The sequence below is a fragment of the Trachypithecus francoisi genome, unplaced genomic scaffold, assembly GCF_009764315.1.
Source record: "Trachypithecus francoisi isolate TF-2019V2 unplaced genomic scaffold, Tfra_2.0 Lachesis_group11, whole genome shotgun sequence".
Classification (NCBI taxonomy): domain Eukaryota; kingdom Metazoa; phylum Chordata; class Mammalia; order Primates; family Cercopithecidae; genus Trachypithecus; species Trachypithecus francoisi.
The window spans coordinates 105,210,468-105,234,207 of NW_022681456.1; the positions used below are offsets into that span (position 1 = coordinate 105,210,468).

The following is a 23,740-nucleotide window of genomic DNA, read 5'->3' on the forward strand; positions in this document are numbered from 1 at the left end:
AATCTTCATGCCTCTCTCAGGAAAGCAAAGGAGGGTACTCTGGAGAGGGGAGAAGAGAGGAGGGCTGTTTATGTGTCAGGAAAGAAGCTGGGATTGGCTGGCAACAATGGAGAAGTGACAGAGAAACAGTCAGCTAGCCACAACAATCCCTGGCCAACCAATCCGTGGACAGCTCTTTCAGCTCTGGTTTCCCTATCTCTGAAAGGAAAAGGTGAGATTCACTATCTCATCATTAGTGTCCATTCCATCCCATTATCTAATGCTACAACTGCCACCGTAAGACAAGGCTCTTCCATGGAGAAGGATCCACATGGCTACTGCTCTCATCTAAGCTGTCATAAGTCACAAGAATTCGATAAAACTTTTAAACAAGGCTGGGTTTCTAATTCTTTGAATATAAGGAAAAACTGACAATGATGAAAAGGAGAGTCCAAGAAGGTATTATTTTAAATGGGCTAAACATTCTATTTACCAAAATGTGGTTACCTGTAAGCGTTTGGTGGCTTGTCCAAGAGATCTTTCCACAGCTTTAATGCCATTTTCCAACCTCAGACTCTGCTGGCCTTGAATGTCAATTTCCCCTTTGACCTTACCGATCTTTCCTTTAACCTCTTCCTCATTGACCTGTGCCTCCTGAACTTCCCGTTGCAATTTTTCTGCTTCAAGACCACTTTCCATAGTCCGGATCTGTGCCAAATAGTCCTTTAATTTGTTTTCGCATTCTGTTATTTTCTGTCTTATTTCTTGAAGTTGATCCTTCAGCTGTTTCTCATTTTCCTGTTCAATCTGTAATTCATTTTCCCAGAATTCTTCCTCCTCAATTTCTACATCGTTTCTTTTGATCTTTTGCTCTAGACGGACAATTTCCTCTTCAAGGTTGGAATTATACTTTTGCTCCCAAAATCGTATTTCTATTTCATTAGATTCCAGCTGTTTCTCAATGGATTGAAGCTTCTCTGTCTGCAGACGGATCAGCTTCTTCAACTCATCTGCTGTTGTTTTGCAGTTATTCAGCACCTTTTGCTTAAACTCAGTTTCTTTACCTTTTCCAAAAATGTCCATTAATCCTTTGGCACCTCCTGTAAATGTCAGTGATTTTCTTTTCGGTTCTCTCCTTTTGATTGATTTGTCGATCTGAGGCCTCAGTTTAGCTAAGGGGGGCAGACTCTGCCTGTATAAAGTTCTTTCAGGAATTCGAGCCACACTGTCTGAAGTGGGTCGCTCACTAAGCGATGGCCCGGTTCGTCGTAGAATGAGCTGCACATCACTAGCATACTGCCCCCATTTGTTTAAGGATATGATAGGATTTTCATGAGGTGCTAAGTGTCTTTCAGTATCTCTCCATTTCTCTATAAGGGTGTACCTTCCAGTTCGACCTATGTAAAAAAGGTAAGAATAAGTTGTCAAAATGGGATATGTAATAGTTTAAAAATGGAGTAAGAATGCCATTTGATGATTGCGTATTTTTGATTAGCATCAGAGGGTCAAGTTTTAGAGTCTAGTCCAGGTTGCCTTTAAAACCTTTACTTGAAGACACCAAACCCCTCACGACATGCAACAACATAAAATCAGAAGATGTGTATTGCACATACTCTTCAGGCTTGCTTAGAAATTCAACTTCATACTTTAAACCTGGGTGAGACCCTTACACTCTTGCCAAATACCTGACTGCCTAGAACTTCTCATTTGGGGCAAGACTGAACAAAGTTTATTTTCTAGCTGAAACAAAGGACAATAGAATCGCCATGTGAAGCATGAGGGGCTGGTCCAGGAACGAGGTGGAACTTCAAAACTCAAATACATTTCCATTGTGCAAATCCCTTGGATTTTTCCACCTCAGAACTTGGGAGGGCTGGAGGCCCCATTTCTCCTCCTCAAAGGAGACATGGGGACCAGTGGAGAATCTGTAACTCAGCCACAGTAGCTGCCCAGGTCTCCTCTCCATCTCCACCTGAGTGCTCTACCAACCCGTTGCTCACACAGCTGGCATCTTCCTGGACACCCATGGCAAATAAAAAATCAGCTCGATGAAAAAACTCTTCAAACCAAATTCATATAAAAACAGGGGCCTGAAGAGAAGACTTGTTCAGTTTTGGTAATATGATAGTATCAAAGATTCTTCTTAAAAAAAAAAACTCAGAGCAAAATATTATTAAAAACAAACCAGCGGGCTGCGTGCAGTGGCTCACGCCTGTAATCCCAGCATTTTGGGAGGCAAAGGTGGGCAGATTTCTTGAGCCCAGGAGTTCGAGACCAGCCTGGGCAACATCGTGAAACCCTGCCTCTACAAATAAAATATGAAAAAATAAGCTGGGCATGGTGCTGTGCGCGTCTGTAGTCCTAGCTACCTGAGAGGGTGAAATGGGGGAATCGCCTGATCCTGGGAGGTCAAGGCTTCAGCGAGCTGTATTGTGTTACTGCACTCCAGCCTGGCGACAGAGTAAGACTCTGTCAAAACAAAACCAAACCAAACAAAACAAAAACAGAATACAATCACATATAAATTGAAAAATATACTGAATCTAATAATTATGAAAGTAAGATAAAGTTTCAGAAGAGTATGAGTGTAATGCCATAAGCTTGAACATGCTTAAATATTTTCATTTAAGGTGAGTGGGTCAGATGAATTATTTAAATTTTGTGAAAAGCGTACATAGTTAATTACAAAGAAAACAAACAAACAAAAAAACCCAACGCTGCCATCCAGCAATTATACTTGTATAAACAGCTACTGATTTACCTTCCTGGCTTTCTTTTTTAAATTTCATGAGCTTCTGAGCCAACAGTAGTATTTTTTGCAATTATTGCATCAATAAATGGAAATCTAGATGTGTAAATATCAACACCCATGTATGCAATTCATAAGTAGCACATTAAAAAATGATTTCGCTATAAGCATATGGGTGTGTTCTCCTTTAGGGAGACCTGAATTTGGGGTGCAGCTGGAAGTTGGGGCTTTGAAGGCAAATAATCCTACGTGAGTTCCTTACTAGATAAGCAGCACAACTTCCCTTCTAAAATGCTTCGCAGATTCTGAGGGTTAGCACCTACCACATTGCCTGGCCCACAGCAGGCATTCAACACATGATAGCTATTAAGACATTTTTCCTATAACAAAAGGGTTGACCACAGAATTCCTTTAAATAGTGACGTGTCATCACAATAATCTTCTATTTATTTATTTATTTTTTCTTTTCCCCTCCCTTGCCCAACAACGTGACTTTCAAAAAGCAACTCTTCCAACTATGTAAAGCTAGACACAGTAGACGGGACAAGGGTTCTGGAGTAGAAAGGTTTGGGTTCAAATGTGGCTCTGCTTCCTACTGTGCTTACATGATCTGAACAATTAAATTTCCTTTAGCCTCAGTCTCCTCATCTGTGGAATAAGAGTAGTATTTCCTTATCTGACATGGTTGTTCTGAGAGTCACGTGAGAATGTAAAATATAAAAATGTTTGTGAAATTGAAAAGTGCTAGATATTATTTGTTTATCAAAATGCCCAGGCTAATAAGGGGGATGTAAAGGAAAACCTTAGCACAATAGATTAGCTTCTTGAAATAAAAAAATGTTTCCAATAATTTTCAGGTTAAAAATTACTCTAATTGCTCCCAAAGAAAAACCACGTGACACATCTGCAATGTTAAAACTGTCCCATGTGTACAAACTGCTTCAAAGGTCACAACACTCTGCCTATCAACTACTTTTAGGAATCTTACTCTTCTCTGAACCTCTGTGTCCTCCTTCAGTAACAGGAGGGGTTAGATAAACCGGTAGAGTTCTTTCCAATTCTATCAGCCCAGTGAAGTATCTTTAAAAGGAAAATTGAATCATCACATTATATGAACTAAACAAAAAATTTTTGAGATCCTAATTTATTCATAATTAAAAATAAATCTAATTTTCCAGAGCTTACTGGTACTGCTACCCTCTGAGATTGTCTTAGTAGAAGATTATTTATAATTGCTTTTACTGCCAGTATTTGCTTTTGTTAAATAATGCACATTTAGTACTACTGGGCCAAAAATTCCATCCAGCAGTATAAAAAAGCTTTTTTTTAAAAAAAGGTAAATGAATAGATTTGATTTTATTATATAAATTGGGTTTTAAGTATTTTATATAGGAATTAAATTCCATAATCACTGTTTTTAATACCCATAACTTGGCAGCGCTCTACAAATTCTATTTCCTTCATTTACACAGATTCTGATTCCTCCTGCAAAACTCCTTTTAGTGTATTTGACTACATGGATACATTTAGTTATACCTTGTGTACTATTTTGATGTAATCGTAAAATGAATAAAAAGGAATATCTATCTGTCTGTCTATCTATCTATGGCATTTGTAGTTTAAGCTGTATTTGCATTGTAAGACTGTGTGACACTGTCAAGTAATTTTGATCCAACATGGGGTAAAAAAATATTAGTTATACTTTTAAATACTGAAGCGACTGAGACTAATCCTAAGAATCGTTAAATTTATATACTGAAGAAACCCACACACAGATTTTAATGCATTAATGAAATCTTACTGAATGACTGATTGACATAAATTAAAAGAAAACAGGATAACAGCTTACTTTCACTTAAGAAAGCAGAATACACAACTATGAAGTAACATAAAATTTTTGAAAATACACACCAAAACTCAAACAAGGGTCACTCAGAAATTTATGCCCTGAATTCAACCATTTTTTAAGACTCCAACAATTTTTATAATTTTAGGAAATTTCTCCTTAGAATCATAAATCAAAATCATGATTTAAAAGTTACATCTTGCTATTTAGTTAACAAATATATATTGGACACCAATATTTGTCAGAAACAGTGCCAGGCTCCACAGAAATAGATTCTACTAAACACCTTCATCACCAACCCTCTGGAGTTTTCATTTTAACTGACATTTGATGTCTTCTTCAGTATCAAATCCTTCACACTCCAAAGATGAATATTGGACATTATTCAAAAGAATATGACAAAGAAATGGTACTAATCTCTTATGAATTTAATGCTAACATATTTTCAGGTTTCTGGACATATGAGAAACAATGTCAGTAACACCTGACTTATTCTTTATCTATGGAGGATAAGCTATTCAACAGCACTGAATTTTTCTGAGAGTAGATACTTTGCTTCTTGTCAACATTTTAATGAAAATTTTGTAACATCTATTACGCAGACCAGGATTCTTATGCAAACTCTAGTAAACACAATTAGCTTTTTCCATGACTCAGAATTCTTACAGTGAGTGTTGATCTCTCACTGTAAGATCTCTGTAACAGAACTTACTTTATTATCTTATAGCCTGTAAAAGGCTTTTGATGCTTTTATATATATCATCTTAGTTAGTTCTGTGAGTTAAGCAATATAGATACTATGATCCTCATCTTACCAGTGAAGAATAAAAGCTTAAAGAATTTTAAGTAATTTTCTGATGACATTTAGTTATTTTTTACTATACTATTTAAGTTCTGAGTGAAACTACTAAAATAACTCTTACCTCACAGTATTTCTTAGAATGAGTGATACAATAAAAATTATCTGTGAATATACCTGTCAACCAGTTGTGCATTCAAACCATAGTTACATCATCCATAGTATATTTTCCCAGTGTGTTGATAAGGATATCATGTAATCATAGAATTACTGTCTACTTAGAATTATATGATAAGCTCACTACTACTAAACATAATAAAAACAGTTACAGAGTACCTGTGATTTCCTGGGCATTGTGCTGGTTACATTAAAAAAAATATAAACCAAAATAAATAGAAGACACGTATCACTATAAACCAGAAGACTTTGGGAGCTGTTCGTTAACACAGCATAATCTAACCCATCTCAATTGATGCATGTTATGAATTAACATGTATTCACATTCATTAAAATAATATTCTACAGATGTGGAAAATACAGAAGCTAATTAAAATAAAAATCAGACTATTGTTATAAATATTAATATTGTAAATGAATATGTGGAAAATTAATTCACAATACAACAAATGAAAAATGAGACAATGAGACTCAAAACTACAAAAAGCATATGAAGAGTATAATTTCTTAAAAGCTTGTCTATGGGTACACAAATAACATTGTTTATTGCTAGGAAGTAGACTCATGAGTGATTCTCTTACCGTCTTTGTGTTTTCTAAATTTCAAGATAATCTACAATAAATAATATGACTTTATAAACGTAGAAAACTAATCAATTTTTAAATATCTAAAATTGATATTTTACATGTGAAACTTCCTAAATGTGACAACATAAAATACATATTCCTTTCCTTGTCTTCTCAAGGACACCAAATATCAAAGTACTGTGGATCAGAAATCCTTTCCCTCAATCTCCTTGACTTCTTTCTCTTCCTTCTTTCCTCTCTCATCTTTTGTTAGCTGGACTTTTATTTCTGTGTTAAGCTCTAAGCTGCCTGAGGGCAGAAATACATCCTTGTCATATTTTTGGTTTGGGATATTGTAAAAGTAAATGCATTTTCGCCACTATAACTTGAGACAGATGATCTGTCAAAGGCTTTCTGTTTCACTTAGATTTGAGAAGCAGTTTAGACTCTGAAAAAATATATATTTCTGAGACATTTTACAGGGGAAACAAAGTAGAACATTTAAATTGGGAATGCTTCAGAAAGCTCAGCCTGTACAGTGACAAACTGAGTGCACTCTTGCAGGGCAGTTGAACCACTTCATGACAAGAGGTTTCAACTAAGGTTTCACTTTTAGTTATTCTGTCATCATTTCAGCATGTGTCCCACATCCATCACCTAAATCTAATCTGTCAAGGTTGTCAGATTAGTGTAGAAAAGATTTCTTCCTATAGTAGTAGATAAATTCAACATCTTTCATCAAACTATGTTGTTTTTAGCTCTTTGCTAATTCAATTTGATTGATTAGTAGCATGAATAAAACGTTAGCTGTCATGTATATATTTGCAGGTTGACATCTTGTGTGCATATTTTCATAGTAAGTCATTTTGATAGTTTCTATGGTTTCCTAAAAATAATTTTAACTATCCAGAAAAAAACCAATAACTCCTAATCAAGAATACTGTGTGCATGTGTGTGTGTGTGTGTGTGTGTGTGTGTGTGTAGTGCCCCTATAAGGCAAAGACGTGCACTTAAACCTAAGAAACCAGTCTACAAGTTGCTTCACTATAGATTCCTGACAGCCACCTGTGGTTCTGTTCATCAGTCCATGCTCTACTAATAATCCAGCTAGCCACTTACTGTGTTAGGCCTTGGAAGTTCTGGGGTTGCTTTTCAGAGAGGCAATTTTCTCTAATTAACAAGCCCTCACCACGGAAACCAGAACCCACAGCTTTCGGCTACTTGCCAGTGGAGTCATCTCTAGATGAATTCTGATTTCAATGAAGTATTTATGATACAGAAAGAGTTGTCTGGCCAAGTTTGGAGGAATATCATAAAACATTTGTATTCAAGTTGTCAACTTTTCAAAACAGCTCCTGGATTGAGTTATTGAGAAAGTAAAAGTGGGAGGGTAAATGAGTTAAAATGTCTTTTTGGCTTGTTCACAAGTAAGTATACTCTGTAGTCCCAGGGGGCAAGCACATACATGGTACCTCTGGGCCTTCTCCCCTTGAAATTCTGGGTAAAAAGTGTGATTATGGACAGATGCAGCTTATAGCACTACTCAACTACTTTGACTTTTGCAAAAAACTACTCTTTCTTTTTTTAGTACTGTTCATGGCTTAATTCCCAAATATAACAAGGAAAGCCAGGTTTGACAATTAATAAATTGTCAAATTTAGTATTCTTCCCCAAGTAAACTTAGTATTCTTCACTAAGAGAAAAAAAAGCTGTATATTTTAATTCACATAAATTAAGTGAAGCTCTTAATAGGGACAATTACTAAATAAGCTTGAAGAATATGAAAAAATTAAATGCCTTAATTTTCTCCTCCTTAATAATTAAACTTAAGTCTACATATATATGATTCCCAAATGCAAAAAGAGTTTCACTGAATGTGAAAGCTCAGAATTTTCAGCATTGCTGTAATATATTCGTGTGTGATAGTGTTTAAGGAAAAATCAAAAGATGTCACTATTAGAAGAAAGTCTCTGTCTTGTATACGGCACTGTAAGCCTCTGACGGTGCATCTGCCACATCACAGGTGGCACAATCTTCTCTACCAAATGCTAAAGTGCCTTGGCAACAGTATGACTCATTTCAATGCTGAGCTAACTGACATGCTTCCAATATAAACTGGCAAGACATAAAATCAACTTTTGATAAGGAGCTCAGAGACAAAGAGGCCCTGAGCACTTAGCATGGTGCTGGTCACACAGCTTCCTCTTAATACATGTTTGTTAAATGAAAGATTTAAGATGCAAATATAAACTTGGACCCATATTGCTGGTTTTACTGATGCAGGTGTTCACGCCCTCTTCATTTAAGGCAACTAAACATACATAAACTATGATGAAGATAAGCTTAAAATAAACAAGAAGAAAGGGTAAAACATGGTAGGAGAATAACATGAAGCCAAGAGCTGTGCTTCATCTTCACTGTATAATAAGATTTTATTTTATTTTTAATTTTATTTTATTGATTGATTGAGACCAAGTTTCGCTCTGTCACCCAAGCTGTAGTGCAGCGGCATGATCCCGGCTCACTGCAACCTCCGTCTCCTGGGTTCAAGAAATTCTTCTTTCTCTGTCTATAACTAGGATTACAGGTGCGTGCCACCATGCCCGGCTAATTTTTGTAGTTTTATTAAAGACGGGTTTGACCATGTTTGCCAGGCTGGTCTTGAACTCCTGACCTCAAGTGATCTGCCTGCCTCAGTCTCCCAAAGTGCTAGGATTACAGGCATGAGCCACCGTGCCCGGCCAATCATAAGATTTTAAAAGTATACATTATCTTTCCAGTGAAGAACGATATTATTTCATTTGTTGTATTTTCTAAAAGTATGGAGAAATAAACAGTAAGTGGGATTTTTCCTAATGACGGATTCTGGGAACCAAGAATCTAAATTCTTAATCTGGGTCTAAATTTTGGCTCAAGGAAACATCTGTAGTTTCAGAAGTCATTGTTTGGGCTGAACAACAGGAGAGAAGAAGGCAGTGTAGGTGCTAACTCAGGGTTAGTAAAATCTAGGGGTGTCAGAGAAGCATCATCATCACAGATTTACCTAAACACTGGCAAACTGTAGTAAGTACAAGTGTGCCTGTGAGACTTATTATGGAACCAAATGAACAAAATCCATTAGAAATCTATATTTAAAACAAACATATACAATGAAAGGAAGCATAATGTACTTTTCTCAGATACCCACAGAGTTCACTTACCTATTGCTTGAGCTAAGGCTATGACAACCTCCTGGCAAGTTGTGACTTCAGTGACTCCACAAACAATCCTCTGAACTCCATCCACCCATACTTTAAGTTCCATGGTGCAGCAGCCAGTCACTCAAGGGCCCTGAGAGTGGTCATCAGGGTGTTAGGTCATGTCTCTAGCTGCAGGAACACGGAGTGAAGAAGGTTGAGTCTGTGGAGTCAGCTAAAAAAGGGCAAAAAATAACTTGTAATAAAATGAATCAACATTTCTTCTAGTAAGCATGTAAGTATTACACAAAACCAATTTTAACATATCATAATCTTACTGAAGTACACAGGCTTATTTTACAGAAATGAATTAAGCAACACAAATGTAACTACAGTCACCTATCATGACACTGTTTCATGTTACAACTATTTTTTATAATAATTTTAATCATGAACTCTTGCTCCATTAGGTTAAAAATTCCTATTTAGTTGCCAAGCCCTATTTGTGTTGTTTATCTGTCCTGTTTTTTCTTTTTGGATTATTTCATTAGGGTAATTTCTGAGGCAAAAATAAAGAAAAAAAGTTTGTCATTTTAGGAATTATCAATAAAACTGAACCAATTTGCAGTGCTTTGCCAATACTGAGTATTAATAAATTTAAGAACAGTTGTTAAGGTATCTTACTCAGTTCACATTCCTGATTAAAAAAAGAAAGAAAGAAACTGCTACCTGCCTGCCTTCCTAATATTTTTTTTCCCTTATTATGTCACTCTCTCATGTATGATGTCTTGACAACTGTTTTTAATGTGTCCCCGGCCTCCCTCTCCTCACAGGACAAAGAGTGTCTTCCCCGCTGAAATGCCAACACTAGGCACAGCATGAGGACAGGTGAGTAAAAATCTTAGTTGAAGGAAACGAATTCCTTTGACGACCAACAATATCCTCATGTATGAACTGTTTATCCTTTTCTCACTTAACTGGGTTTGACAGTTTTCTTAAATTACAAGAGTTATTCAAAAATTATAAACACTAACCCTTTGTTCTACTTGCTGTGTTTACCCAGTATTTGATTTTGCATTTGGCTGCATTATATGCCAAGCAGAAATTTTTACTTAGTCATATAGTCAAACCAAATATTCTTTATTTCCTATATTGATAAGAATGTTACTTGCCTGCTAAAAATGATCACAATTCTTTTTCCTGTGGGTTTAAAAAAATCTCAACTCTTCCTATGTAAATTCTCTAATCAATCTACAATTTTTTGTTTGTCCATTGTTTTGTGGTCTTCCCACATCTTTGTTGTTTTTACAAAAGAATGTTAAAATTCAGGAGATGCAATAAACATTGATTTAATTAAGAGAACATTTGGATTTGTTTATAGGTTTACAGTGGCACTGGTATTACAGAATTAATGGCTTATTTAAAAGCTTATTTTAAAAACACTAAAAATTTTTCTTGTAAAACAGTAGTTACTACAAACAGTGGCTTAGTCTCTTGCGCATTCTTTTAAAAGATCTAAGACAGTTCTAGGCCATCTGGTCACCTGGATAGATGAGTCACAACACATGCAAGGGGAAGGAGAATAAACCTAATTACTTTCTCCAGAGAAGGTACACAAATCCTTTTTGTCATCCTAGAAACAAGGAAGGCCTGCCTGAACATTAATCTCCTAGCAAGTTGCTTTAGCTCTCGGCATACGACACAGCATAGGTTTCATTACCCCCATATGAAGAAAGAAGGGGCCACCTTGCCAATGACAAGCTGAATCCATAACCGTGTTCCTCAATTATAAGGGCCTGCGAGATGTTAAAGTTACTGGGGATAAAAGGCTTCCAAAGTTAAAGAAATGTAAGAAAGCCAGTAAAGAAAGTTAAACAAGTTCCTTTACAGCTAGACTTCTCTGGAAACTTTAATAGGCTGGTGTGCACTCTAAATTTCAAAGGAGAGTTTTATATGCTGCCCAATCTAGAGAATGTTTAAGAAAACAGAAAAGTTCTGACTTGTTTCCTCTTCTGCGAGGCATTCTATTTACTAAAAATAGAATATGTTTTATTCTTTCTTGGGATAAAATTAAGGTATCAAAAATGGCCAAAGATTAATATATTGCTTTATTAAATTTTTGTGAAAGCTGGATTAAAGTCTATGTAAAGTGCCTCATTATTCATTAAAAGATCTTAAACTTGGGAAATCAAGCAAGAAAGGGTACAGATCTCATTAAAGTCCCCCTGCCACCAAGAAACCCATCATTTAAAATGATCCTATGGGACTTTTTTTTTTTTTCAATTGTGGAAGAAAACATAAGCTCTATCCTTTTAACACATTTTTAAGTACATGATACAGTATTATTAACTATAGGCACCATGTTGGACAGCAGATCTCTAGAACTTACTCATTTTGTGTAACTGAAACTTTAGACCCCTGCAACAAGCAACTGCCCATTTCGCCCTGTCTGCAGCCCCCAACAACTTCCATTCCATTCTCCGTTTCTATAAATCTGACGTTAGGTATCTCACAGAAGTTTTACATTCCTTTTTAGACTTTAGCATACTGCCACATATTTTCCTATCTGAATTATCATTGTTTCACTTTGAACTTTTAATCATATATTAAATCATTAATTCAACATAGTATTGGAAATTCAGGCCAAGGCAATCAGGCAAGAGAAAGAAATAAAGCGTAGTCAAATGGGAAGAGAGGAAGTCAAATTGTCTTTCTTTGCAGATGACAAGATTCAACATCTGGAAAACCCCATCGTCTCAGCTCAAAAGCTTCTTAAGATGATAAGCAACTTCAGTCAAGTCTCAAGATACAAAATCAATTTGCAAAAATCAACAGCATTCCTACACACCAATAACAGGCCAGCAGAGAGCCAAATTATGAATGAGCTCCCATTCACAATTGTTACACAGAGAAGAAAATAACCAGGAATACAGCTAACAAGGGAAGTGAAGGACCTCTTCAAGGAGGACTATAAGCCACTGTTAAAGGAAATCAAAGACGATACAAACAAATGGAAAAACATTCCATGCTCATGAATAGGAACAATCAATATCATGAAAATGGCCATTCTGCCCAAAGTAATTTATAGATTCAATGCTATTCCCATTAAACTACCACATTCTTCACAGAACTAGAATAAACTATTTAAAAATTCATATGGAACCAAAAAAGAACCCGAATAGCCAAGACAATCCTAAGCAAAAAGAACAAAGTTGGAGTCATCACGCTACCCAACTTCAAACTATACTACAAGGCGACAGTAACCAAAACAGCATGGTACTTATAGTAAAACAGACTCATAGACCAATGGAACAGAATACAGAACTCAGAAATGAGACCGCACACCTACAACCAACTGATTTTCAACATACATGACAAAAACAAGCAATGGGGAAAGGATTCCCTATTTAATACATGGTGCTGGGTGAATTGGCTAGCCATATGCAGAAAATTGAAACTGGACCCCTTCCTTACACCTTATACAAAAATTGACTTAAGATGGATTAAAGACTTAAATGTAAACCCCAAAACTATAAAAGCCTTAGAAGAAAATCTAGGCAATATCACTGAGGACATAGACATGGGCAGAAATTTCATGAAAAATGCCAAAAACAGTTGCAACAAAAGCAAAAATTGACAAACGGGATCCAACTAAAGATCCTTTGCACAGCAAAAGAAACTATCATCAGAGTCAAAAGACAACCTATGGAATGGGAGAAAAATTTTGCAATCTATCCATCTGACAAAGGTCTAATATCCCGAGTCTACAAGGAATTTAAACAAATTTACAAGAACAAAAAACAACCCCATTAAATGTGGGCAAAGGACATGAACAGACACTTCTCAAAAGAAAACATAGATGCAGCCAACAAACATATGAAAAAAGCTCGACATCACTGATTATTAGAGAAATGCAAATCAAAACCACAATGAGATACTTAAAAGTTCAGAAATAACAGATGCTGGCAAGGCTGTGGAGAAAAAGGAACATTTTTACATTGTTGGTGAGAGTGTAAATTAGTTCAACCACTGTGGAAGACAGTGTGGTAATTCCTCAAAGATCTAGATGTGGAAATACCATTTGACCCAGCAATCCCATTACTGGGTATATACCCAAAGGAATATAAATCATTCTATTATAAAGATACATGCACATGTATGCTCACTGCAGTACTATTCACAATAGCAAAGACATGGAATCAACCCAAATGTCCATCAATGATAGACTGGATAAAGAAAATGTAGCACATGTACAACATGGAATACTATGTTGCCATAAAAAGAACAAGATCATGTCCCTTGCAGGGACATGGATGGAGCTAGAAGCCTATTATCCTGAGCAAACTAATACAGGAACAGAAAAACAAATACTGCATGTTCTCACTTACAAGTGGGAGCTGAATGATGAGAACACATGGATACATGGAGCGAGGACAACATACACTGGGGCTTGGTGCGGAGTGGGGAGGGAGAGTATCAGAAAGAATAGCTAGTGGTTGCTGGGCTTAGTACTTAGGTGATGGGTTGATTTGTGTAGTAAATCACCATGGCACACATTTACCTAGGTAACAAACCTGCACATCCAGCTCATATATCCCAGAACTTAAAAATTGAAAAAAAAAAAAAGAAAAGAAAAAAGAAAAATAGAAAAGCAAGTTTAAACTATGAAAAAAATCATGGCACTATTCATCAAGTCATCCAAAGAGCCCATCTCTCCATCTTCCCAGCAGAAGCCCCCAGTACCCCCCCTCTAGGAGCTGTAACCCTGATCTTTCCTTTATATCAACTCCAACAGTTCTATGTCCAGCCCCCGAACTAGACTACAGAAGAAAACGGAAGTCCTACAATGTAGGTGCGTGTGGTGGGTCGGTCATCGTTCAGACTAAAGACCTAGGAAGCAAAAGGACATTCCAATTGGAATTTGGAATATATTTTTCCATAGAAACAGTGATGCAGGTAGAATGAAGGTTCTACTGCAAAGGTTTCAATATAGTTCATTTATTGTTTTCATTACGAGGTTTCTAGATGCAAGTCACTATTATTTTAATAATTTTTACAATGAAGCCCTAGGCTTATTCACTAACATGCTACCAGGGAGTATTCTTTAGCTAAGAACCATTTATTGTCATAATATCCTTCTGGAATTGAGCATTTGCATCTGTGGAAACATATTACCTCAAGATCAATGCTTTCTTAAAGGAATTACAGCCATTCTTCATTATTTGCAGATTCTATATTTGTGACACCTGCCTAGTTGCTAAAATTTTGTTTGCAATCCCAAAATCACTATCTGTGGTGCTTTCAGGGTTATTTGTGGATATGCATAGAGTGTGAAAGTTTTGAGCTGCCTGACACACACACACTCCCAGCTGAGACTGAACAAGGTGACGTTGTCTTTGTGTTTCAGCTCTCATACTGTCAACATGTGTCCTTTCTCAGTCTACTTGGTGCCATGTTTTTTGTGAGTTTTGTTGGTGGGATTTCACCATTTAAAATGGTCCCCAAGCATAATGCTGAAGTGGTGTCCAGGGTTTCTGAGGCAAGAAGGCTGTGATGTGACTCATGGGGAAAAAATACGTATTATGTAAGCTTTGTTTAGGCACGAGTTACAGTGCTGTTGGGTGTGGCTTCAACATTAATGAATCAATAAGCACTCAGTTGAGTTTCTTATTCAAAGCCCATCTCCAGATAGTTCATTGACAATTACATTTTTCTCAACCATATGCAATGTTAAAGCTCTCTGACTTTGAAACAGAGACTTCTCTCACACCCAGAGGTGTTAACAGTGCACACAACAGTATTGGAAATCTTTTGGAAGTACAATATTTTGTAGAATAACTAAAGAATAGCATTTATTTCTGAATTAACAATTTGGGTAAATTTTGGCCTGTCAATATTTATATTTATTGCATATTACATATAAATATAAATGTTTATATTTAATGTTTATTAAATAAGTTATCTTTAAACAGAAAAAAACACATAAAGCAAAGTTATGTATTGATGGGTTACCAAAAAATGTTGTGACGAGAAACTCCCTGAAAACTAACAGGAATATTCATTATTAAATTGAATAAGCTCATATTCTTTCTTCTACTATTCATTACCCTCAGGTGCCAGCATTCACACAAGCCCAATGATTTAACACTCTCAAACATTACACACTTAAGTATTCAACAATTGTGGAAATAAATGGCACAAGTGCTTATTATATGCTAGGCACTGTGCACCATGTTTCATTTATTCCTCACCACATAATTCATCAAGTTAGATAGGATTAGTCTCATTTCAACATGAGACACGTGAGTCTCAGAGAGCTTAAATAACTTTTTCCAGTGTCAAAAAAATCTAGTAATTTGGGACACATATTTGAAATTTGGCTGAATTCAGGAACTAAAGAATACATAAGGCTAGGATTCCCCAAAAGGATTCACTGCACCCAATAAATGTTTTTTAAAAATGTCCTAAACCACCCTAAGAAATCTTATCTTTAATCACCTGGAAACTGGTTTTTGTGAATAAAAAACAATCAGACAATATACACAAATTTGTCATTTCAAGAGAAAGAAAAGAGGTGCTAAACCATGCTAAAAAAAAAAAAAAAAAAAAAACCAAAAAAACTGCAAAGAATTAATTAATTCAAAGACTCAATTAATTCAAAGAATCTATGAAAAACACATGCCAGCAAAATGAGTATCTGATGCTCAGGTTCCTTTTTCAGCATCAATGAATTATTCCTTCAGTTTTGGAAAATCACACCCAGCTTTATTTCTATAGAATTCTAAATAAAATATGTCTGAACATACACATTAATTTTAACTCCTGTCTTAAATACAAAGCAAAATTTCTTGGAGATTTCCTGCATTTTCATTAAATTCACACTATTAAAATATATGTTCTGGAATAAGCCATTTTGTTTGAGGCAATATTGATTAGTGGAAACAAGATGCACCAAGGTTCAAATCCCAAGTCTACTACTTCTTGTGTGATTTGAGTCACGATGCATATTTTTCCAGGCGGCATTTGTAAGAAATGGAATGAAATAATGTATTTTCAAATTGTACCTTATCTAGTACAGGGCTTGGCACACAGTTTGAATTCAAGACTTAGGTGTGGGTACGGAAGTGAAAGTTCTAACTTAAAAAGTATAAACTTTTTTATGGAAGGACAAATCAATAGCAATGCAAATTTTCAGAAACATTTATACTAATAAGAGCATCTGAAAATAAAGACATTTTAGGTTATTAATCCACATACCTAAGAGCAGCAGCACATTCAAAAATTGTAAGTAGATATTAGAAATGGTAATTCATATTTTAAGATTTCAGTCACATCTAGTATAAAACATGCTATGAATTGGCCAGGCACGGTGGCTCACGCCTGTAGTCCCAGCACTTTGCGAGGCTGAGGCAGTGGATCACGAGGTCAGGAGATCGAGACCATCCCGGCTAACATGGTGAAACCCCGTCTCCACTAAAAATACAAAAAATTAGCTGGGCGTCGTGGCGGGCAGTTATAGTACCAGCTACTCGGGAGGCTGAGGCAGGAGAATGGCGTGAACCTGGGAGGCAGAGCTTGCAGTGAGCCGAGATCACATGCCTCCGCAATCCAGCCTGGAGCGAGACTCTGTCTCAAAAAACAAAACAAAACAAAAAAAATTGTATGAATCAACTTAAAATTATTGGTATGAGAATACTGATCCTTCTATTAAGAATTACGTCTTTTTCTTAGGATAAACTTTTTAAATGACTATAACTAGTAACTTTAGTTTTTCATTTAGCATCAACTTTAAACTGAGTGCTATAAGGGTACTCAGTTGAGTTTCTTATTCAAAGCCCATCTCCAGGAAGCTTATTGACAATTATATTTTTTCAACTGTATACTATGTTAAAGCTCTCTGACTCTGAAGCAGAGACTTCTCTCACACCCAGCAGGGTTAATAAACAGTGCATACAACAGCATTGAAAATCTTTTGGGAGTACAATATTCTGCAGAATAACTAAAGGATGACACTTATTTCTAAATTAACAATTTGAGTAAGTTTTTACCTGTCAATTAAAGTTCACCATGGAAATATAAGATTTTTATGTAGTAACTGTAATTCAAGAAAAAGCAAAATCTTTATGTAAAATTACCTGTTTTAGAAAACCAAGAGATATGTTTCAATAATCAAAGGCTTGTCTCAAAAATTAGTCCAGCTTCAGAATAATTCCTCTAACTAATCTAATCTACTAACCAACACCACTAAAAAGGTCATTTCTTCCCATTCCTTCCAAGTTACGTTTTGTAAAATCATTCTAATACCCCAAGAAAACGCAAGAACACGCTTATTAGACTGATTTCTTCTTTGACGTCTATCTGACAGAAGAACACTTACAAGGCAAGTATTTAGCTTGGGATTTTAAGCCCAGAACATCACACCTTATAAAAGGTGAGGGAGGGCTGGGCGCAGTGGTTCACGCCTGTAATCCCAGCACTTTGGGAGGCCAAGGCAGACAGATCACCTGAGGTCAGGAGTTTGAGACCAGCCTGGCCAATAGGGTGAAACCCTATCTCTACTGAAAACACACAAAAAATTAGCTGGGTGTGGTGGTGGGCACCTGTAATCCCAGCTACTAGGGAGGCTGAGGCAGGAGAATCGCTTGAACCCAAGAAGTGGAGGTTGTGGTGAGCTGAGAACGCACCATTGTACTTTAGCCTGGGCAACAAGAGTGAAACTCTGTCTCAAAAAAAAAAAAAGGTGAGGGAGGAAGAAGGCACAGAGAGGCCAGAAAGCCATGAGTGGCATGAAAAAATGGCCACTTGGGAGGTATGAAAAATGAAAATAGTAGAAAGGAATGGAGAGCAACACACAGAATGTACAATTCAGTCTTGGTCAGGGCTTCCAATGGCCCCGTAGCCCTTATTACAAGCCAATTCCTGATGGGCCCAATCTCTCTAGTATTAGCAGCTCTGAGCCAATTCTAACTGGGATGCCACCATTCCATACAAATGCCATTATTCTCGGCATATGCATCTTTCTACCCTTTCTTCCCCCTCCTCTACCACTCCAGCTTTGCTATATTTTTCTTGCTAAGTCATAAGCCTACCAACAACACTCAAAAATACATTTGATTCTACCTGGTGAAGGCTCTAAAGAAGCTGTCAAGCTTCTCATACCCAAAGATGTCAGGGATGGGTCAATGATGGTACTTTCTCCAGGCATGTGAAAGGTTATTCATTTCAGAGTTCACGGAAACCAAATGGATCAGCACAGTAAACAGTGAGTGCTTTTAATTTTATGCTGCCTCAGCATCCATTTTTAAATATAAGTCAGCCTGGCTCAATTGCCCTTGACACAGTTTCCAGTACTACAGCCTACTCAAATGGTTCCAGCCAGTAGCCAGGGATAAAAACTTGGAGGTATCTCTCCTGCCTCATGGACTGGGCTTCCCGCTTTCCAGCTGCTTCTTTTAAATGGATCCTTCAGGCATCTGCCCTGTGACTCACATTTCATTATCAAAAATAGAACGCTACTTGCCAGCTCCCTTTCTCTCTCTACCTGCTTGTGACCTGACCTAACTACATGTGGCCTCCAGGCATGCTGTGTACCCCCCAGGGTCTGTAAGTACTACAGACTCTTAAACTTTCACAGTGTGGCTGTCTTTGAAGCCATGCCTGCAATGTGACCCCTGATGGTAGGGCAGCCCTGAAGGGACCCAGGCAGGTGGATCCCCTGCTAGTGCTCTTTTGTCCAGGTCTCTCTGCTGCTGGAGACTGTAGTTACCAGCTAAGTCAACACAGTTTCCTTCAAAGTATTAATATGTCTCACCTTTCATAGCTGGCAGCCCACTGACCATCAACTAGTACAGTCATTTCACTGAACGTAGAGGGCTGAGGTCTGGCCAGGTTATACACAGGATCAAGGTCCCATGCACAGGTGACAGCAGAGCCAATCTTTGCACAAAACTGATTTAGATTATTCAGAACACTGAAATTAAATTACTTGACATATATTTAAATAAATAAAGTGCCCAGTACAGAATATGTTGAGGGAGTTGCCCCTCTCAAGAATTCTAGTTAAAACAGATCATAAAATGAGTTATTATTGATATAAGAACATTAGCAAGAAAAAAGTACGTGTGGTCTGTTCTTGCTAATTTTCTTAAATGTTTATGGAAGGTGGAACAACATGGGACTTTACAATTTGACTTTCCTGGCACAAAATCTCATAAATAAGAAATATAAAAATAATATACCATTGGGCTCCATTTCTTGCTGCAGTATTATAAAAAAGGAACATAAAAAGCCATCTGTTTTGCAATTATACTTTCTGTTAGGATCCCAGACTACTTTGCAACCCTCCAGAGATGGTTTGAGGCATGTGTGTAGTGCCAAGTTCTATGATGGTTTAATTCCTGCTAAAGCTCTCAGAACTGGGATTAGAGACCACACTCTCAAAGTCTTCATGTGAAAATCCCTGACCTCTGCCATCAATTAAATTATGCTTTCTACTATATGTGCTATTTCATGGCTTTCTTTCACAAGTCATGAGAAAACTGGCAGTGAGTATAATACACTCCTACGGAAAAACAAAATCAGTGAAAACTTGGTGATATTTTAAGGTAGATTTAAGTATATCTGTGATATTTCTCTTTAAGTAGGTACACATTGGTACCTTCATCGAAAACCAACTAGCCAAATGGTTAACACCTTGCTTTTACTGAATTTGGCAACAAGAATTCTTAACTATGTGAAAGATGCAGTGTTGACTGTTTTATATAAATACTATTTTTTTTTTTTTAAGAGATGGGGTCTCCTTAAGTTGCCTAGCTGGTCTTGAACTTCTGGCCTCACATGATTCTCCCACCTCGACCTCCCAAAGTGCTGGGATTATAGCCGGGAGCCACTATGCCCAGTCACTCTTTTATTTAATCGTTTAAAAGAAAGTGTAAAAATCTTTTAGGTTGTCACCAAGGCAGAACAGATATTTAATCCTTTTAACACTTATCTGTTGCTCTCTGTGACATGAATTATTAAACAAAAGAGGAAATGGAGGCATAGAGAATCAGTAACTTACTCAGGGTTACCCACCCAGTAAGTGGCAGATGCAAATTTAACACTCAGAACTATTACACAGTTACTTCTATTCATGAAATAAAGTTATTAGCAAAGTTTGCAAGGAAATTTGTAATCACTAATTCTGGCTTAGGAGAGAAAGTAATCAAGTAAATGTGATCATGTGAGTTATAATTTCCAACACTACTAAACCAAATGATATAAATTTAGTCAATTATTGCCACAGAAATGAGGAAAAGAAAGAGCTGGTGTTCAATAACCAAATCAGACTTAGGAATATATGATCCCTGAGGTTCTTGGTGAAAGCTGCTCCTTTCAGTCTCTCTCATCTCAGTAAAGCAGGAATAGAGATACGGTCTGAATCCAGATGTTATATGATCGCCCAAATCTATGTCCTTTCCATTAAAATCTGTCTGCCAAAAATAGAATCACTTTTCTTCTGCCCACCTGAATAGGTATGGGCCACCTGATTAGGGACTTTTTTTCCATGAAAGAGATGGCAAATTAAGTTCATTACCTTTTAGTCACCATTCAGGTATAATGAATCTAATTCTTGAATTTAATATTTAAAAATCAAACTACGTGAATTATTTACATATTTAATATTTAACATTTTGCAATGAAATCCACCATTTTACTTAATAGGGGATAAAAAGACATTTATTTTTTATCCATGAAACCAAGATGACTACGGACTTCTCATTTATGGTATTGCAAATATTGAGCCCATAAATCCTGACAAACAGGAACATTTCTATAGTTACAATAAAGTAAATGTGAAAACTTTTCAACAAAACATTGTCCATTGTTAGGACTACAGTGGTGGCTTCAAAGAGTCAAACCTCACATATTAAAGCATATTCCTTTGCAGGTACACATTTTTAAAGCTAAGTTGGTATGGAAATACTTCAAAGACAAAACAAAATTATTTTGTGAGGAAACGGCAATAAAACAAATATGTAAGATTGAGGAAAATCTGAGCCCCTGACTCATGAGTCGGAGTGGCTGCTAGACTATAAAACTTCTATTGGACTTCAATGTTAAAATTTAATGAGCACAGTAGACAAAGCAGAAAACTTTAATGTTTCTTAAAATTTCTTTACTATACTTATTCAGTTGATAAAGTACCAAATGCTTTAGGAATATGGAAGCCAAAAATAATATTTGGCAAAACTAACCATGCATGATCCCTATGAGTCTTTGTCAAATTAAGGCTATTTCAGTTAATAGAGAACAAAAAAAAGTGTCCACTCAAACAATTTGAAAAGGCAGTTAGTTTTTCCTTAATCTCTAAGGGTTAAGAATAATTTCGATTGTTCTATTTGTTTTCTGAAGAAAATCTAAGCCAATTAAATAATTAAGTCCCTAGATGACATGCAAAAATAGGTACATCCTTTGGTGATATTTCAAAGTAACCAGTATCTTTCAGTGTAGCAAAACTTGAAGAGAGGCTCATTACTCAATGTAATAAAACAAATAATGCTTTTGTTCCAAACAGCTATACTTTATTCTTCACACTCTCTCTAGCTGCCATTCTCTTTAAAGAGATATTGTGTGCTGCTCTGCAATTAATTGGGAAAGTTTTGGGCTTTAAATAATCTAGGAGGTACTGTATTGCTTAATGAGCATTTCACACTACTGGAGAAGACAGACACTAAGTTTAAGATGTGCATCGTGCAATTCCAGGGCAAAAGACCTGATATTTACTGTAAATATCAGTGATACTGATTAAAGGGGTACTCTATTTTACAGGAGTCTATAAATAGAATTGAGCTTAGGCCTACTCCCTGTCCTTTATTGACAGTACATCACCAGGTGTAGATGAATGTGACACAGTCATCAGCAGTCAGAATGAATGAGCTATACAACCGAACCTAGAGCACATGAATAATATAAATAGTCCAACTGTAGGGTACAGCTATTAACTGTATAAAATTCTAACATACTTTTCTAACATACTTTTCAAAACAAACTGCATGCTTAAGGGGGGAAAAAACCTAGTTTTTGCTATGCTTACATAAATACATTTCCATTTCATTAATATATCTGACTTCCACTATGTGTTTATATTTAAGTCCTACATTTTCATAGTAAAAACCAAAACTCAAGCACTGCCACAGCAGTCATTTTGGCAGAGGTAGCTTGCGGAATCTCTGCCAGGAAACCCATGGAATGCAATGGGTTAAGCAAACTGGCAAAAATCACTCCAGCAGTCACAAAAATCTCCAGCCTGCCTCAGTGAGTTGCAAAGTGGGAGGAAGTAGCAGCATGACAATAGTGACTATTTAGATAGAAGAGGGCTGGCAGTAGTACTGGGAGAGTGTTCATGACTAGCAGTTGAGGAAACTAGATTTTTAAAGAAACATTTTAATTGCAGTATAACATACAGAAAAATTCAGAAATCCTGAATTATGAATTTTCACAAAGTGAACACACTCGTCTAATCATCTCGAAGATCAAAAAAAGCTCCTCTCCTAGGCCCAACGCCCTTCCTCAAAGGCAACTATTATGATCTTTATCATCACAGACTAGTTTTGCCTGTTTTGGACTCTATAAATGGACTGCATCATATGTAATGGTGCCTGGTTTCTTTGGCGTTACATTATGTTTGCTGAGCTTCATCTGCGTTGCTGTGCATAGCAATCGTTCATTCTCTCTGCAGTAGAGATTTCCATTGTAAAACAAACCACAATTTATTCATCTATTCTACTGCTGATAGGCAATTGGGTTTCCAGTTTTTTGGCTATTACAAATGCTGCTGCTTTGAGCACTTGTACCTAGGAATGAAACTGCTGCATTCTGCAATTGCCTGCTAACTGATCTCCCTGCCTTCTCATCCTGTCTCCTTCCTTGCACATCCACTTCGCAGATTACTGCTAGAGGTAAATGGTTTTCAAATACAAATCGGATTCCATTCTCCTGGTCAGAATCCTCCAATGGCTCTCCACTGCCTTCAGGATAAAATTCAAACTCTGCACAGGTTACTGATGTGCTACCCCTTAATCATCTTGCAACTCTCCCAATTCCCCTCTACCCTTATGCCAAAACATTTCTGTTCTCTAAATCTATCACTCTCCCAAGCATCTCTGAGCTGCATATGCTGCTCTTTTTCCTCGGTAAATGCTTTGCATTCTTCTCTGCTAATTCTTGCACATCCTTCAACAGGCAGCACACCAGGTTTTTGGTATGGAGGCGGGCACTCTCCCTGTGCTTTCAAAGCATTAGGTGGTTTTGTTTCGTATCAAAGTGTTTATCTGGCTACTCCTCTCATTGTCCTATTACCTCTGGAACCCCTCAGCATAGTGGCTGGCACAGAATGGGTGAACCATGTGTGTTTGTCGAATAATATAGGCATTAATTGTACAGGACAGAAACAGTTTATGCTTAACT

At 36.7% G+C, this 23,740-nt stretch overlaps 1 protein-coding gene across 5 annotated transcripts in view; it reads right to left on the reverse strand.

The window, feature by feature from the left end:
* Nucleotides 1-23,740, reverse strand: part of RASSF8 (Ras association domain family member 8) — a 122,470-nt gene that overhangs the window by 13,414 nt on the left and 85,316 nt on the right. Inside the window, exons 1-3 of one of the 5 annotated variants that reach the window (XM_033222632.1) lie at nt 16,550-16,680; nt 9,317-9,484; nt 487-1,376 (exon numbers count right to left, since the gene is read on the reverse strand). In XM_033222632.1, coding sequence (XP_033078523.1) covers nt 487-1,376; nt 9,317-9,419 — 993 coding nt within the window. In that variant the 5' untranslated portion in view covers nt 9,420-9,484; nt 16,550-16,680. Of the gene's footprint in view, nt 1-486; nt 1,377-9,316; nt 9,528-14,137; nt 14,197-16,549; nt 16,681-23,740 lie in introns of those variants that run through there. The other 4 variants (XM_033222629.1, XM_033222631.1, XM_033222630.1 and 1 more) reach the window with 4 other exon arrangements.